The sequence below is a fragment of the Papaver somniferum genome, chromosome 7 (assembly GCF_003573695.1).
Source record: "Papaver somniferum cultivar HN1 chromosome 7, ASM357369v1, whole genome shotgun sequence".
In the NCBI taxonomy this organism is placed as follows: Eukaryota; Viridiplantae; Streptophyta; class Magnoliopsida; order Ranunculales; family Papaveraceae; genus Papaver; species Papaver somniferum.
The window spans coordinates 12,187,051-12,206,659 of NC_039364.1; the positions used below are offsets into that span (position 1 = coordinate 12,187,051).

Sequence of the window (19,609 nt, forward strand, 5' to 3'; positions counted from 1 at the left end):
TCATTTTATAAATCAAGTACTCCTATTTAACTTAGAATGACTTTCTGACCTTCCATATCTTTAGTTCACAATGTAACAAAGTTATTTTCGTTATTACTATTAATGTCCCATCCACTACACTGCCTTTAAATTTTTGATTACTCTTCCTCGAATGTGATGTATTTTTTATTTAATGACATGGTCGAACGATAATGCTTTAAAGTGTCATCTCAATTAGCAAAGTGTTTTTCATATTAGGACCTTCCAACACCTCAAAATTAAGGAAAAATAACCTCCTTTGCTTATGTAATACTATAAAGTTGCACCATGGTGGCCTTGCCTGACTTTTTATTTGGATGAAGTGGTTTTGGTCGATAACCTTACATTGTATTAAAATAAGAACACTTCCAATATCATTTTCAAAAACATTAAATACAAAATATATAGTAATTACTAATTCTTACAAATGATAAACCTTACATACACATTTCCGGGAAAATATTTATGATTCCTCTAAATATGAGGGCTAGCAATACATAGATCTTCATTTTCCTAGACATCTCAACAAAAATGAAAAGTCCGAAGTTGATTTATTTCTTTGGTCCTGAGTGAGCCGGAAACACTTAAAACTACTTACAGTTGAAGATGAAAATTTACATGCCAATGTCCACAATACTCAAAGCTATAAGGGGGAAAAATTGCCTTCTCATGCTAACTCTCACATTGAATTTATTAACAAACTTTAAATCATGCATCAATTGAATCCCAATATAAGGGGGAAAAAAATTACAACGATAAGACATGCGTCAAATACGTTAAGAAGCAAATGGTCGGCCATAACATAAACAAACTAAAGCCCATGCCATTACGGCACGAGTCATACCCTAGTATACATATAAAGAGAAACCCTTAGGCTTCTAATTGGGCCGCACATCCATGAGCCGTAGGTCCTACAACAGTTTTTCCTTTTCTTTTGGTTTCCTTTTCTTATTATATTTCTTGTTGCAAAAGCAAGGTCGAGCCCCGTGCATATAAAGCCGCCTTTATTTCCTAATCCTTGTACTACCCTGGTTTGTAAAATATCATCCTAATCCTTGTACTACCCTGGTTTGTAAAATATCAAACCCTATAAATAAATAAACAGTTTTGCCTTTGTTCATCATCGAAATCTCTCTTCTTACTCTTATTTGTTTTTCCATTCTTTTTTTAGTTTTCTTTCTGTAAAGGAAGGCGAAAGTTTTTGATTTTTTTTCCCCCTCAGAAATCTTTAGTTTATCGAATTGATTTACAGAGATGGCTTTCTGGCTTCCTGATCCATCATTAGATGATGAGGTATTAATGGAAGAGGAGACGTCTAGTGAAGATTATGATGATGATGATGAGATGTCTAGTGAAGATCAGGAAGGTGATGATGAGATGCTTGATGAAAGTCCCCAACCAATGGAAGTCGCTCCAGCAGAAGTTACTAAAGTGGAAAATCAGGATCCTGAATCTATGAAATTTACCATGAAGTTTAAGAATTTATCGAACCCTAAAGAAGGACACTACTCTGATGTGTTCACTGTTGGGGATTGTAAATGGCGTGTGGTGATATTTCCCAGGGGAAACAACGTAGATTACTTGTCGATGTACTTTTCTGTTGCGGACCCGGATGATTTGCCATCTGGGTGGACTAGATGTGCACAGTTCAGTTTGTCAGTCGTCAATCAAATTAATAAAGAGGAGACAGTGAGAAAAGATACACAACGACATAAATTTACTAAACAACATAGCGATTGGGGTCATAAAATGTTCATGCCTCTTGGTGAACTCAACGACCCGGCTAAAGGATATCTCGTAGATGATACTTGTATTATTGAAGCAGAGGCTAAGATCATGCCTGACGATTGGACATATGATTCTAGAAAAGAAACAGGTTATGTTGGTCTTAAGAATCAGGGAGCAACATGTTATATGAACTCTCTTCTCCAGACTTTATATCATATTCCTTATTTCAGGAAAGCAGTGTACCACATGCCAACAACTGAGAATGATTTGGCATCAGGAAGCAGCATCCCTTTGGCTCTACAGACTTTGTTTTATAAGCTTCAGTACAAGAAAGATTCCGTCGGAACGAAGGAGCTCACTAAATCTTTCGGATGGAATACGCACCAGTCTTTCATGCAACATGATGTGCAGGAACTTAATAGGGTTTTGTGTGAAAAGCTAGAAAATAAGATGAAGGGAACTGCTGTGGAGGGTACCATACAACACTTGTTTGAAGGTCACCATATGAACTATATTGAGTGCATCAATGTGGACTATAAATCTACTAGAAAGGAGTCCTTTTATGACATTCAACTTGATGTCAAAGGCTGTCAGGATGTTTATGCTTCTTTCGACAAGTATGTGCAAGTGGAGCGTCTTGAAGGTGATAACAAGTATCATGCTGATCAACATCATGGTTTACAGGATGCAAAGAAGGGTGTACTTTTCACTGACTTCCCACCTGTTCTCCAGCTCCAGCTAAAACGGTATGAATATGATGTTATGAGAGACACTATGGTAAAGATAAATGATCGCTATGAATTCCCTCTGCAACTTGATCTTGACAGGGAGGATCGCAAATACTTATCTCCGGATTCTGATATAAGTGTTCGCAATCTCTATACACTTCAGGCTGTTTTGGTTCACAGTGGCGGGGGACATGGGGGACACTACTATGCTTTTATAAGACCAACAGTCTCAGAGCAGTGCTTCAAATTCAATGATGAGATGGTAACCAAAGAAGATATCAAGCGGGTACTAGAAGAGCAATACGGAGGGGAGGCAAGATATTCAAATGCATATATGCTTGTGTATATACGTGAAAGCAATAGAGATGAAATTATTTGTAACGTGGAGGAGAAGGACATTGCTGAACAGCTGAGGATTAGGTTGAAGAAAGAACAAGAAGAAAAGGAGCTCAAGAAGAAGGAAAAAGCAGAGGCTTACTTGTATACTACTATAAAGGTTGCTCGAGATGAGGACCTTTTTCAGCAGATTGGAAGAGATGTCTATTTTGATCTTGTTGATTACAGCAAAGTTCGCAGTTTTCGTGTCCAGAAACAAATGCAATTTAACCAATTCAAGGAGGAAGTTTTTAAAGAGTTTGGTGTACCTGTGCAATTTCAGCGGTTTTGGCTATGGGACAAGAAACGACATCATATTTATGGTCGATACCGACCGTTAACGCTTCAAGAGGAATCCCAATCTATTTGGCAGGTGAGAGAAGTTTCAAATAAGGTGTCTGTCTATGGGGGATGGTGTCTCCAAGACTTAAAGCTGTTCTTGGAAGTAGAGATTGGTCCGGAATCACATCCCATTCCTCCTCCTTGTTATACACCAAAACAAGATATTCTTCTCTTTTTCAAGCTTTATGATGCTGAGAAGGAAGAGATTCGGTATGCGGGGAGACTCATTGTAGATCGTAATGGTACGCCCTTTGAAATTCTTAAAAAGCTTAATGAGATGGTTGGGTTCTCTCCAGATGAAGAACTTGAACTTTATGAGGAATCAAAGTTTGAGCCTGAACAGATAGACAAAAATCTCACATTTGCCGCTAGCCGGCTCATGGATGGGGACATTATTTGCTTCCAGAAATCTGCTTCAGCTGATAGAATAACACAATACCGCTGTCCTGATGTTCCATCTTTTCTGGAAGATGTTAGTTACCGTCAGGTTGTGCATTTTTGATCTTTGGAGAAGCCGATGGAAGATGATATTTGTTTAGAGCTTTCAAAGGTACTAAAATATGATGATGTCACTGACAGAGTAGCACGCCATCTTTGTTTGGATGACCCAACCAAGATCAGCAGTTTGGGGAACCATTTTTCTTGGTTATCCATCAAGGAGAGACTTTAGATGCAGTCAAATTGCGCATTCAGGAGAAATTGCAGGCTCCTGACGAGGAATTCGCTAAGTGGAAGTTCAAATCTCCGTCTTGCCCGGGTCAATCTGAGTACGTTCAGGACTCAGATATAGTGTCCAGCCGATTTCCGAGAAGATATGGTCATAATTATGGACCTCGGGATGAGTGCATTGGCTTGGAGCATTCTGATAGTTCCTCGAAAAGATCATATGCAGCCAGTAAAAGTCTAGAAATAGCCGGGTAAATAAAAAGAGATAGAACATGATTCTTTCTTGATAAGTTAATTAGCAGCTAATTTTTACTACTAGTTTAAGATGTAATTTCAAATTGCTTAACGGTACAAACAGTACATGTCTATAGCGTGTACGATTTAGCATGTACTGTATTAAGAACACCTAACTTTCGCTTACGCACGCGCCAAGATTTCCATGCATATCAGACAAATTGTCGAGCCACATTCATTATTGGACTTGAGGCAAGTGTCTGCAATCTTCTTAAATTTCCAGAAGCATCGAATTACCAGAACTAGAATAACGTCAAGAATTCTGTGTGTTTTACCTACACCCTCCTGTTCCTATCAAGCCACAACTCCCAACAAATTGCAAATGGCATCAAATGCCAAACTAATTCTTTTCTCTTCAAACCCTAGAACATCTTCCAGCTCAACATTAGTGTCTTGAAATTATTCGGCATAGCCCATCTCATTTGTCTTGAAATAAAGAAGTCCCATAAATATCTTGCCATACTACAATGCAGTAACAAGTGATCAATCGTTTCCATCGTTGAATCATCCCTAAATTGTACTACGCCTCAACAAAAAGGATGTCGCAGAACTAAAAGCAGTATACTTACTGCAAACAAACAAGTTATGTACGAAGCCAAGCGAATAGTCAGTGTTGTAAATCCCCTGGCATGGCTTTCTTGTTAGCCACTATGATTTCACGTCAAAGTTCAATTGTAACGAAACCAACTAGAATAAAAAAACGGGGAGCTTCTAACGTAGATGCTTCCATTGTAAAAATAAACTTCGGGCTAGTAACTTTAGATATAAATTTCTGGTTTCCCTCGAGGGAAGAGAAACCAATCGAGATGAAACGATTAATTAATTAAGAAAATTTCAAATTTCACAGACTGCATAACGTTTATGTTATTACTGCTTTCATGAGCTTCGTATTTGTTTCTTCCGTCGACTCCATCCTACCTCATTTGCATTCCTCTCCCCTAAGAGCAAGTCCAGTGGGACTACCCAAATCTCACTTTTCTGCAGCGGGAAAGTTGTTTCTCATCCCAAATAGAACCGGTCATAGTAGAGAGGGGCGGCTGTTCCTATGGGCTACGGAAACGGAGATTTGGTAATTTAAGCACCACCATCTCTTTGAATTTCTACCTATATAAACATACGAAACCCAAGGATTTTAAACATACTCAACTACTATGATATACTCTATTTCCACAGAAACTCTCAAATTTTTTAAATATTATTCTTGTTTTCATTGGTTTCATTCATTTATGAATCCTAATTTCGAATATGAGGAAGCATTATTGTTAGTGGAAATACTTATTCAACAACAACGATGGTTTATGCAAGAGTTGTGGATCAAATGGATGCAAATTCAGACGACGACAGAACGGAAACACTATGATACACTTATACACGGGCCAAATCCACGAAATACAAAATCAATGTCTATATTGAGAAGAAGATATATGTTGAGATTTCAAGAAGAATGTCACAAACAAATCATTCATGATTATTTTGTTAATAAAAGTGCGTACTCTGATCAAGATTTTTAAAGTCATTGTTGCATGCCACATCACTTGGTCATAAGGGTTATAAGAAGGTTTCAAGTTGTTTTGCAGATGTCACTGTAGCACAGTGGTAAAGTCGTTGGGTGATGATACCAGCGATATGAGTTCGAAACTCGTCGGCATCGGGGTGGGGATTTTTCTCTTTCTTTTCCTAACTACCTGGGCTTGTAGGTAGTAGACCTCTTTGAGGTTTAAACTTTAATATAACCTTCAACTTTTAAAAAAAAAGGGTTATTGGAGAGCTTTCTCGTGTAAAACCTAAATTCAAGTATCCATTTGATGTATGAATCATACAATGTCATAGGCTTGAACAAAAGTTTACTGATTCTAGGTTATGGTTTTCTTGCGGATGCTTTTGATGAGTATATTCGTATGTCAAAAAAAACAACATATATATGATACTCTGCAAAAAAAAAAATTATGTAACTGTAGTCGAACATTTTGGTCCACGTTGTTTACATCAACCAATGCAAGATGTTGTCAACCAAATACTAGAACAAAATAAGAAGAGAGGCTCTACATGAATTCTAGGTACCCTTGATTGCACGCATTGGATGTGGCATGAATGTCCATATGCTTGGCAAGGTCAGTATAAGGGACACTTCACAAAACCAAATATGGTTCTAGAAATGGTATCTTCTTATGATTATTGGATATGGAATTCCTTTTTTGGCCTCCCGGGTTGCAACCAAGACATTAATATCTTACACAAATCACCGCTACTCGAAAACTGAAGTATGAAAATGATACATCTGCTAATTTCACCATCAATGAAAATAAATTGAACATGAGGTATCTTCTGGCGGACGGTTTCTAGCGTGGTCAACTTTAGTTCAAGCTTACGATGAGACACCTATAAACGGGGAATCTTTGTCCATCTCAAAGGTTGTTTAACAAAAAATAGATGATTGTCGGAAGGATGTGGAACGAGCATTTGGAATTCTGAATAGAAAGTTACATATTATTTGTGGACCATACCATTCGTTTAAACCAGTAGAATCGAATAGGATTATGCTTGCATCATTTTGCAAAATATGGTAGTAGAGGAAAACCGATGGGATAAAAGTTGGGTTCATTATCCAAATAAAGATTTGATGAAAGAAGTTTAACCGGCCTGAGTGTGCTCGCAAGAGAGTATATAATTGTAGAAAAGAATTCAAAGAAGTACGTTTAAGCCTACAAAGGATTTCATAGAAGAGTTGTGGGAATAATTTGGAAAGAAAAACCCTAACATGATTTATTTTCTTTATTATAATTGATTGGATAGTTTCATTTTTTTTAACGTAGAGATATTTTGTGAAAGGATCGTATATTTAGTGCCTAATCATGGTCTAGGTTGTGAAACATGTGAGTGATGCACTAGGTTCGTGGACTAACAAAGACCATTAGGAAACCATCAACTGACTTTTTATGTTTTTCCAATCAGGTTCACTATAAGTTGGCTAATTCGACTGTTTAGAGTATATAGTCAAAAGTTGTTTTTATTATTTTATTCCCCCTAAATCACAACCCAAATGCTCTTCCCCATCTAACCGTCCATATCATTGCACCCCATGAAATTCAACGATTGTTATCTAATTAAGAATAAATCATGATCCCTCTTCGCGAGCCATGACTTTCATTAGCTATTGATGAAGTAGTTATGTTGGATGAACACCAATAAATTCTAATACTTGTCCAAGGAGATTGTCAAATAGAAAATTGTTTGGACTCAATGTACAAATCAAACCATTTGCACTAGTGGAAAATGGGTTTTTAAAGTATGTTTGGGCATTATAATTAAGACTACCCTGGGCTTACTTTATAATTTGGGCTCTCGAAGGTAGTCATTTTGCACGGAAAGGAAGATCAAGCTTCCGTGGAAGTCGTAATATAGGTGAGTAGTTCAGTAGAGAAATAGAGTTTCTAGAAGGAGTATAGGTGGATATAGTTTCTCTTGTCCCAAATTTCGAGTTTTCGTTATCTTTTCCTGCCTCTATTAGTAGAATTTGACGTTTAGTCCCAAAATTAGTGTGCTTTAGACACTCTAGTCCTGTCCTTTCACGCCTAGTACTAGGACATCCAAATATACATAATTTGTATAAGTTAATCCGTTTAGGAACGATCCAGTCCAAAGTTTTTTTTTATCATGTCAAAAATACCCATCATAATAGATCTGTAGGTACGAAGTTCATAAATTCGTTCTTTCTCTTCATTTCCATTGTCGAGACCGATCTCAAAAGAAGAAAAATCCTAAAACTTAATCTTCTCGATGATGTCCGAATGAAAATTCAATGTTCAAACATGAATCTGAGAACCAAACAAGAACATTTTCAGTTAGATTCTACTTAATTAACCTAAATCTTCACCATCACTACCTTTCTTTGAAGATTAACTTGAGGGGAAAAGTTTATTTGTACCTTTCCTTAACTTAATTCGAAGATTTTATCAAATCAAAGTGATGTGAAAGTTAAGTTCAATCTATTGTTATTATCTATTTTGATTAAAATTTTAATTTTTCGATTTCAAAATTGATTTTAGAAAAATATTATGGTTTCAAAGACCTAATTACTTCAGTTTCAGTTTGAATTTCGTATTTGATTTATCATTAGAATTTAGATCTATAATCATCTCATTATAATTGATGTTTTGGAAAAATAAGTTGATAAATTTTGATAACAATTCCACAAAATTTGTTATAGCTCATCTCTGAAAACATGAATAATGTATGATTATGATCGAAAATCGGACTTCGAGGTTGATGCATCTTCCCTAGATAGACCAACCGTTGGGAAGAGAAAAAGAAAAACAAATCAACCGTGGGTAGAAGTTAGTTTCCCCCCAAATCCTTCTATTCATGTGTATCAATATTTGGTGATGATATGTGACTCGACCTAGATATACAAATACTTTTGGTATTGTTTATGGGTAAAGAAATCTTGAAACATGTATGCATGTTAGGGTTGGATCGGTTTTATTATTAGATTGTGAAGTTATGCAGTGATTTTGTATACGGAGATTGTCATTACTTTTTTGGTAGTGATTTTTATGAAACTAGTAGCTATGTTTCTCATTTTCCTTATAAGTTATTACTTGAATTGTATGTATATGAGTTTGGGTGTTTCCCAAAGAAGCTGCCATCCAGTATTATTCCTACATCTATTGCTAGCTATCTAGGTTAATGGTTGAATGTTTTAAAGTAAGGTAAGGTAGATGTTCTCACTGATTATGAATTGGAATCGAGAATTTGTCATGCATGCTTTTTGTTGGGCAAAGCTAGTCCAAAATGTTAGATAATACTGTATGATTTTGTTGGGCAAGATTCTAGTTGGGTGATGTTGATTTTGAGATGTTCGACTTACTGTTTTTGTGGACATGGCTATATGGTCTTAATCTTTTTGTAACAATCTTAGTTGTAGCCTTTTTGTTTCACGTTTGTTATTGAAACCGTAATGGGTTAATTAAATTTTCACCAGTGGCCTTTTGTTATTCAATTCTTAGTGTGTACATAACTGTACACATGTTGAGTCTTAATGTGTACATAATTGTACACGTCTAGCTTCTTAATGCACATAGTTGTACACCTATTGAACGTTAATGTGCACATGTTGATTTTTTTGTTTCTTTTGAAGGCGGAACTCCAAAAAAATTAAAAAGTTGTTGGCATGTGACCTTTTGAGATAGCATATGGTTTTAGGTTTGTCTCAGTTCTGAACCTGTCCTTCCATAATATAGTCGGTACTGATACGGGAATCTCCCGCTGACGGACCCCTCAACCCCTATGGAATGAGCGGGCCATGGAGGAATAGAGCAAGGAAATTTTACGTAGGGACATGGCGATATGGAGCAATGAACTTTTACATAGGGACGTTGAGATGATTGTGAGAGTGGCCAGTGATAGCAGCCTAACCGAAAATTTAGAATTGCTAAGACTGAAGAATGAATTATAAAACTTTCCAGGGATTTTTTTTTTTGAAATAAATGATCTTTAGGTAATAGAATTTTGGAGGTCACCAATGTACACCTGCTATTGTTAACGTGTACATAAATGTACACATGCTATTGTTAACGTGTACATAAATGTACACCTGATGACTTTAATGTGTATATAGTTGAACCAAATGTTGAATTTTTGAAACTTCTAGGTTTGAAAGATATTAATTTATCTCCTTCTTGATTTTAATGTACACTTGTTGATTTTAATGTGTATATAGTTTCCAATCGCTGAAGATGCAGACTCTATGATCGTCTTTAGTATGGCAGAGGCATGGTAGCGGAGCTGAGCTAGCAAATAAAATGAATGTTGTTGCCACTAATATAATGCATGGAAAAAGAACCGAGGTATATATATATACCGTTTTTCATCTTACTGTATTTGTTTGGAGCTATACAATTGGTGTTCATGTAAATTACCTAGTTGTTAGTGAAACTGTAGCATTCTTGTTTGACTAGGCCATGCAAGTTAAAAAACGATGTATGTTTTTGCATTTTAAGTGTGTTTGGGCACAGATACTAAGTGCATGAGGTTGACATCAATGAAAAACCCACTTTTTGTTATTACGAATATTGGACTTAAATAACTCTCAATGAAATTGCCATGGTTGTGGTGTATGTGAACTTTCCATTTTTACAATGTCTCCAGGTAGTCGCAAATTTCAGTTAAATCATATTATCGTTCATTTAGCACCTCGGTCGGCAGATGAGATTTTATATAGGTCACTATTTGTGGACTTGTTAAATTTGTCCTTCTGACTATGGATATTGTCTTTGTTAGTTGTTATTGAGTATAGGCTCCCATGAAACTAGGGTGTACAAACTAGTGCACATGTGAATAACTAAGATGTATATAATTGTACACATGCTGGTTCTTAATGTGTACATAATTGTACACCTGTTTTATGTGTTTCTCTCTGTCTATATGTGCTTGTTCTATTTTACATGTACTAAGTTTTTTGTCCGATTGTAGCTGTATTACATGATATTCAAAAATGAGGATATTATATCCCTGAGACCCACATCTTCGTGATTATAGTTGGAACTACCATGTCTTGTTAGAGTAGCTTAGAGTTTAGCTTCTTCAACATTTTAGGAGACACCACGAATTTTTTCAATTGTGTTAAATTTCGAGGTAATTTTCGTTCTGCACCTTTTTAATCTACGTATGCTTTTGTACTAGTACTTTATTAGTTTCGTAAAAGTCTTTCTTGCAGTGCGTATTATTATATCTGGTACTGATTTAACTGCGTTTTCTCCATGAACTCTCTAGCATCCACTGTTTTATATTCATATCGTTTTAGACAAATTTTTTTGTCTTGTAACAAAAATCTTGATGTAGAACATACAGGTTCCTCTAAGTTATTTTTGTTCCTTGGAAATGTGCACAATTGTTGCCTGCAGATTTTCTGCTTAATTTACTATGACAATACGTTGATATGTATCTAACATTTCTTTTTTCTGAATATGGTAACAGGATGATGGAACTGCATTGCTAGAGTAAGCACTCGCAATGTCACTAAACGGCCATCAGACTATTCCATCTGGTGGAATATCATTGGAAGACACTGAAAAAGAGGGGGTCTAACAATGCCACCCAAACTTTCGCTTAGCAATTTGTATGGACTAACTCCAATATACTTACTAGAGAATCAACTAGAAAGTCAGACTCAATCTAGATAAAAGTATATCAAGGAGCTAATATCTCTCTCTTGATTTGATTTACTCAAGCAAAATCTGCGGTCCTAATCAAATACAAGGAATAACTTGGATGGTACCAAAAACCAATATACAAGTGTTAATCAATTTAAATCAACAATCAAAAGGTCGGATATTCTAATTGATTGATCTTAAACGCACAACATGTATTATTTCAATTATAAAGATAAACAATATAATGTGGAAATATAAATAACACAGACACCATAATTTTGTTAACGAGGAAACCGCGGATGCAGAAAAACCCCGGGACCGAGTCCAGATTGAACACACACTGTATTAAGCTGCTACAGACACTAGCCTACTCCATGCTAACTTCGGACTGGACTGTAGTTGAACCCCAACCAATCTCACATAGATCCAAGGCATAGTTGCGCTCCCTACATCTCTGATCCGAGCAGGATACTACAAACTTGATTCCCTTAGATGATCTCATCCACAACTAAGAGTTGCTACGACCCAAAGTCAAAGACTTGAAATAAACCAATCTCTCTCACACAGACAAGTCTATTGAAAAGATCAATCTGTCCCCACAGATAAACCCTAAAGGTTTTTGTTCCGTCTTTTGATAAATCAAGGTGAACAGGAACCAATTGATAATCCGGTCTTATATTCCTTAAGAACAACCTAGAGTTATCAATCACCTCACAACAATCTTAATCGTATGGTAGTGAAACAAGATGTTGCGGAATCACGAAAAATAAGATGAAGATGTTTGTGATTAATTTTTATATCTTGCCTATCGGAGAAATCAATCTCAAGCTAATCAATCTGATTGTACTCGTACGATAGAAGATGCAAGATCATATCACACAACTACGATAAAAGTAGTATCGGTCTGGCTTCACAATCCCAATGAAGTCTTTAAGTCGTTAACCTGTTTTTTAAGAAGAAACCAAAGGTTAAAGGAGAATCGACTCTAACAAATAAACTAGTATCACACATAAGGTGTTGGGATTAGTTTTTCACAGATGCTAGAGTTCCGCTTATATAGTCTTTCAAATCATGGTTTGCAATCAATATTAGCTTAGTAACAAAGCATTCAATATTCACCGTTAGATGAAAACCTTATTAGATTCAAGCTAATATCTTTCAACCGTTAGGTCAAAAACTTATCTTGTGACGCACAATTGAAATGCACATTTCTAGGGTTGTGTAACCGTACCCAAACTTGTACATTTGTTGGTTCAACAATAGTTAACCAAATGGTTAGCCATATGATCACTTCCAGATCAACCATATTCTTCTTCACCATAACTAGTTCAATTGACTCAAATGAACTAGTTAGAGAGTTGTTCAATTGCAAGGAAATCTTATGTAATTACACAAGACACAATTGAAGAAAATATGATTTCATTCACTTGAATCGATTCATGAACTTTATATCCACGGTTTGTGATGCATGGTTATAAGATTAAACATAAAACTGAACATTAAAACTCAAAGAGCTCTAAACTTTTCTTAATATTCATAAACAAACTCCTGACTAAAACCTAAAACAGGACCTTAAATAGAACCCTAAACTTGCAAGCTAAGAACATATAAGATAAACATTACTAGAAAAGATAGCCCTTATCTAAATGCTAAGAAACCGTAAACCCTAAAACTCTAACAAACTAAGAGACTCCAAATGAATAAAACTCTATCCTTGCGCATCTCAAACACTATTGGGTCTCGGGCCTCCAAGTCCAACTGTTCTCCTTCATCATTCTCCCCTGCTCAAATAAAATTCGTCTCGAATTTTTCCTCTCCAGCCTTCCCACGATCAAAAAAAAACCAATAGTTTTAAAAATCTTAAAGCACATCCTACAAAAGATAATTTTAACTGGATCAACTAATATCCTTGCTGTTTTTCTTTGTTGTTACACAAGGTTGTAAACCTTCACTGTTTGTAACAAACCATATGGATTTGGGACGAGAGCAACAACCATTAAATTCCATATATTGTGTGTAAATTAGATATGAATCCTCAAGAATCAAGTTAAAATCACCATGAAAATGAGTATTAGAATAAAACCCAAAATCAGCTCATGTGTACCAGATGTATGTTTTGATATTTTGCGATCAAACTCCACATCCACGTCAATACTGAGCAACACGTCGACTTGATCTACATCTTCATATTTTGAAGATAATAATATATGGTCCAAGTTAAACACTAAACCCTTCCAAGCAACCAACCAAATTCTTCTTTTGTTTCCTTGTATTTTATGACTCATTCGTTTAGCATCTGTCGCCCTTATGTACTGCCTATTACCCACTCTAACAATTGCATTCCAAACAGTTAACTGAACCATCATATCACCGTTGCTAGTTACTGACCTTTTCTTCGTGTAGAACTCTACTTGCACAACTTCCAGTGGTTTAATAATGAGTGGAGTCCTATGTCGTTCAATATTCGATCGCTCAGCACCATTTAAACTTTGAAGTCCATCAGCTCCAGTTTCCCCTATCGTCTTATTACTTTGATTACCATATTCTCTTTTGAAACCAGTGAACACGATCTTCTGTTTCGACTTTCCTCGATCAAAGACAAGAACCATAACTTACGAGAATCGTGGTACTTAATAACAGATTATGTCTGTGACTTAAAATCATGTATTTTATTTGTCATATGTTAATGGAGTTTTTAGTTTGTCATTTATAAAGAGTCACACCAAATAAATAACGGTTCTAATAACAGATAAAACTCGTGACAAACCATGTTTTGTAACAGACTTCATTCGTCATTTATAGTCCCTTCTTGACTAGTGATAGCTAGGGTCTGGAGTAATAGTTTTGTGGGTACACCTCTGATAAACCCTCCCGAGACTATATCTCGGTAGCTAGGGCCACCTAGCGAGTTAGGATTTTACTTTTCTAGATTAGTTTTGCTCGAGGACTAGCAAATAATAAGTTTGGGGGTATTTGATAGACACATTTTTGTGTCTAATTTATCCTCAATGTTCTGTATTGTTGGTACTCGATTTCGTACTTATTATGGTGTTTTATGTGTTTGTAGGTATTTTTGGGAAATAAACATTTTTGGAAAATTCGGCTCGAAAAGTTGCTCGGGGCACCCTCCCGAAAAAGTACTAAGGGCACCCTCATTTTGGATAAGGGCACCCCAGGCACCCCAGTTGTTAAAGGCGCCCATACTCTGGATAGGGGCCAACCATCATCTTCCTCGTTTGGAACTGAATTTTGGTGGGAAACTTGTTTCTCACCTGCAGAATTTTTTGTTCGAGATTTGAGGACATTTTAGAGAGACTCAGTGGCTGAGAATTGTTGGGATGATGTGACTGGTCTTAACAGACATGGTATGGCTTATTTTGTCGGATAAAATTGTCTAGATTCTCGTGTTGAAGAAGACAGATGCATCGTGCATGAGAAGATATTCTCCATTAAACTCATGGATATTTGGTCGGATTTTCTCTTGTTTTGGATATTTACCAGCCTGTTATACTATAACAGGGTTGGCAAGTGCTTTCAATTCGATCAAAGAGGAAGATACACGGAATATCATGAAACAGGGGAAGAAAATATTCCCGAGAATATTTTTCGTCAATACCGAGTAATGGAAGATTTGCTGGAGTTATAGAGGATTATTTCGGTTCTGGGATACTATTTAAGGTGTACGTAGAGAAGCAGAGGGAGATATGGAGTGATAGGGGAGCGAACAAAGGGTTGAGTATGGAAAAAAATCAAGTTGCAGAGATGAACCAGTTTTGCTGGTGAAGAAGAACATGAAGAACATTAGACCACATAAGACAGTCGTATTGCTACAGTGCCATCGACACTTCATATTTATAGTTCTCTGTAACAGTTTGGTTTGTAACAAATATAATTGTTACAAACCCGGTTTTAATTATTTCTCACCTTTTTCATCATTTGTAAACACCTTTTTGAGCAATGAAAAATTCATTTGAGTGTGTTTTCACCATGCAGAGCTAGACCCATCACTGGGACGACGGAGGAGGCTGTGTTCCGTTCACGTGGTAATTAAAATAATTCTTTTATAACTATTTGCATAGAATTTAATTGTTTTATGATTTTTATTAATTATTTTTTATTTTGTTTGATGTCGCATGCTTGGTTTTAATTACTTTTGATGCGTCATGCTCACAACTTACAACTAATGTTTTATGAAATCTACTTTGGAAAATAATAGAGTTATTGTTTCTTTTGTTTTGAGCTATAAATGTCTAGGATTAATTTATGAACCCCATGAACATGAAAAGCAGTGGAATCCCGAGTCCCAGTAAATTCTTCATCCCGTGACATATTTTGTATATAATTTCTTAGTATTTTTATATTTAATCCTAGAATCAATTCAACAAAGTCCGAGAGAACCACAACCTTCTTACCATTATATAAAATTCGATCAGGTGACATGTCACCTTTGGGCGTGCGAGGCCCTGGCCATTGTATACCTTGGCCGGCCGGTCACACGCACAGACGGGCCCACAGTGATCACGTTGACACTCTCGGGACCTCTTATGTCTATATATACACCCTCCATCCAGGATGGCGAAGATGGATGTTCGTGATCGAACTACAACAGATATGCAACGCCGTAAACCCTAATTAGGGTTTTGGAACAGTCACGCGTGCGTGACTTTGGCCAAACGGTTTGGCGAGCTATGCTTCTATTTTGGAGAGGTGGGCTGACGGTGAACACATGTGCACCTTCCTGATGGTCCTAGGCGCGATCTAAGCCATCCAAATATGCTGGATAAGTTGGATGGTTGTGATCGATTTTAAGATGCTAGTGGAATTTCCGCGACCCTTTAAGCATTACGCCAGCCATGCTTCGAGTAAGCGTTCATTACTCCATGGCTAGGCCGTGAGAAAGACGACCGGGTAGGTGAGGAGTGGGTTCACCAACGTGTGCATTAGCGCCTCATTGATCAATCGCGGAACAATCCAAGTCGTCCAACTAGTCTGGCAAAGTTGGACGATCGCGATGATTTTAAGACTGTTTTGGACAACCTTTGCTCGTTCGAGCCTTTCCCAAAGAAACACGGCCACCTTTCTTTGGGTCGGCGTTTGACAGGTGTTTGGGAGTGTAGTGTGGTGTTCGGCCGGCTAGGGCATAAGAGGGCCCTCCGGTGGTCATCACAGTGATCGCCTGCTCCTGCTAGGGTTCGTCTAGGCTGGTTAAAACACGCGGTCAACTTGCGTGGCCGTGATCGTTTCTGAGACTGATACGGGCAGTCCTGATTTCCCTTAGGAAATTAAACATGCTCGACCGGGCTAATATAAGCACGCCGATACGATATTCTCTTTGTTAGAGAATAGTATAGCCTGTACGGGTATTTCATGCATGTCTCGAAATTGGCACTTGGAGATTCATGCTACTCTGCTAAGAGTGAACATTCAGTCGTCATGTCATGCTAATAATGAAAGTTCGGCGAGGAACAACATAGGAAATACTAGGCTAATCATGCATTAATTAATAATGGTATAAATTCACAGAATATTTGGGATTGTTGCTACATGCACCATTTTGGATGGATTTTGTATATTTAGTGAATTGCTTCAACTAAATAAAGCGAGAGGTTTTCTGCGCTCATCGCTTATGAAATGACTTTATTCTTTGCAGGATGTCAGCATATTAAATTTGGCTTTACAATTTTAGTCCTGAACTAAAATCCATCATCAACACTTCTTTAATCTACCCAAAGTTGAATTTAGTATTGACTCTGTTGGGGCTCCGGTCATGGCATTATTCTTATGCGGCGGGCACTTCCAGTTTATCTAACTGAAATTGATGATTTAGGGCTTAATATGAAATGTATCATTGGCATATGTCTCGTGTATCTATAATGCTATATATACTAAGGTGATCCCAAAAGATAATAATATACTTACCCGGAAGGAACAGAACACGCAGAATAATACCGATAGGGCTGAACATGGTTTCGGTTTTTCGCTGGAACCAGACCGAACCAGACCAATTAGGAAGAAACCAAACCGAACCATTTACTAATGGATTGGTTATGGTGTACAAAGTGAAAAACCGATAGTGTTGGTTTTGGTTTGGTTTGACCTCTAAAACCGAACCAAAAACCATTGAAAAACCGATTAATTTTTAAACTTAGTTTCTATAGTTGATTTACAAGTATTAGAGTCTACTGATGAGTGCCAAATATTGTATATATTTATCCCTTTTTGTTGGCATTTAACTCATCTTTTATGCATTAATTCTACATTTTATCCCATATTCTGTATTTTCATTGTTTTCAAGAATAAATATTTTTCTTACTTAATTTTGCATTTTTAGGTAATAAATAAAGTCTGGATGACTTGCGGAGCAAAAAAAAAAAGAGCAGAAAAGTAGTGAAAAGCCGGGAGAAATCACGCAAGGAAGCCGCGAAGAATGGTGCGCACAACCTCATTTTCTACACACAAAAACGCCTCCGTTCTCAGCCATCAGATCAGTTCTCAGAAGCATCCGATGGTCGCTCCTTCATAGAGCATCAAAATCTGAAGTCTCTGCCAAGCACCACAGCGCTGAAATTCCAAGCCTTCAGATTAGATGGTAGTTGAATCCAACGGTTGCTCCCTTGCTGTTCATCAAAGTTTGATATCTCCGCCTTACACTACAGCACCTAACCTAATCTAGCACCGTTCGTTTCGTTGTATCCCTTCATCCGACGATCGCTCCTCGCCTGCCTCCCCATCACCGTCCGATCTACCTACCAGCTCCACATCTCACGGCTTAGTCTCGCTGAACATCAAAAATCGATGAACTCGCCTCACACCAAAACAACCCTAGGGTATATTAGCAAAAATTGAAGAAACCCTAATCATCTTCATTCCCCTCTTCTCTTTCCTTCCACCCGCACCACCTTCTCCTTTACCTTCAACTGCCGAACCACCACCACCAACTCCACTGTCTGCAACCACCTCTTTCACCTGCAACTGTACCACCTTCTCCACCTACCCTAGACGATATTTTTCCTCTCCAACTTCTACCAACCCCTTTCTCTGACTTACCCTACTTTTAGGGTTCTAAGTTGAGAACGTGTTTGATAGATGTGGTAGAGAAACGGCATGGAGAAGAGCAAGGAAGCAAGGAAGAAGGCATGGGCTCGGATTGTCCAATCAAGTTAGGTAAAAACAAAAACCCTAATTTCGACTGTTTTTGGGGAAGAACCATGAACCCTGATTTGGGGATTTAGGGTATAAATAGGAGGGTTTGTAGAACGTGTGAGGGGTGTTCTTGGACTAGCCAAGTTACCAATTAGGTTTAATTTTAGTTTGTAAAATTTTAATTTCAATTTCAATTTATGCCTGTTACTGTTTTAATTTAGTGTTAATTTCTTGTTTGCATGTTGTTTTAATCCCACTGATAATTCCATGTTAATGTTCTACTTTTAATTTCCTGTTATGTTCCTGTTAATGTGCATGTTCCTATGATGTTTGTGATGTTTGTTCCTTCATTGCTCAACTGTTGTTTTAATTCACTGTTAGTTTAATGGAGTGTTAGGCTAGAAGCTTTGAAGCATTGTTTTGATTGAGCAGTGGGGAGAAACTAGTGCTCACTAGTGACTGTGAGCAAACTGGTTTTCTTCCCACTCTAATTGTATGCTTAGGATGCATTGTTGTGATTGAGCAATGGGAGAAATTAGTGCTCATAGCAAGCTAATTCTCCTCCCATTCCATTTGAATGCCTAGAGCCATTGACTTGGCTTTGTTTCTTTTTCTTATTCATTTTCCTTAGCTATCTCCACATCCCTGCCCTTGGCCTTAGGCCTTGGTTTGTATTGTCATCTTTCTTTGCTGTCTAGTATTTGCTTTGTTTAGTTCTTGGCTGTTCTTTTGTTTTCTTCATTTGCTTCATTGTCTTTGCTTCACTGCTATCTCTTTTTTCTTCCTTGCCTTGCACTGCTGCATTGCTTTCCTTCCCCTACTGGTGCTGTTGCTTCCCTTCCTGTTGCTGCTGTTGCTGCAGCTGCCTTTTCCTTCCTACTGCTGCTGCTGCTTCCTCTTCAAAGCCTAGCTCAAGCTAAAGGCTCAAAGCCCAGATCATCATTAAGGTCTAAGGCCCAATTCACTGTTACATTGAGCCCAATTCACTGTGAAAGCCCAGCTCAACCCAAGGCTCAGCTAAGACCACAGTTCAGTTGAAAGACCACAGGCCCAGCTCAAACCAAAGCCCAAACCATTCAACTGTGGGCTTAATCCAAAAGCCTGAACTCAACTCTGAGGCCCAGTTCAGCCCAAGCCTAAGTTTAAGGCCAAAGCCTAGTGCAC

The 19,609-nt window shown here is 37.4% G+C and overlaps 1 protein-coding gene across 1 annotated transcript; it reads left to right on the plus strand.

Moving 5' to 3' along the window:
* The first annotated feature begins 1,362 nt into the window (after positions 1–1,362).
* LOC113295623 (ubiquitin carboxyl-terminal hydrolase 13-like) lies at positions 1,363–4,153 on the plus strand. The gene has a single exon (XM_026543955.1). The coding sequence runs from the start codon at positions 1,363–1,365 to the stop codon at positions 3,691–3,693; it is 2,331 nt and encodes a 776-aa protein (XP_026399740.1). The 3' UTR covers positions 3,694–4,153.
* The last annotated feature ends 15,456 nt before the right edge of the window (positions 4,154–19,609 follow it).

Coding starts and splice junctions, on each gene's coding strand:
- LOC113295623 (XM_026543955.1), top strand. CDS start 1,363: ATGTCTAGTGAAGATCAGGAAGGTGATGATGAGATGCTTGATGAAAGT.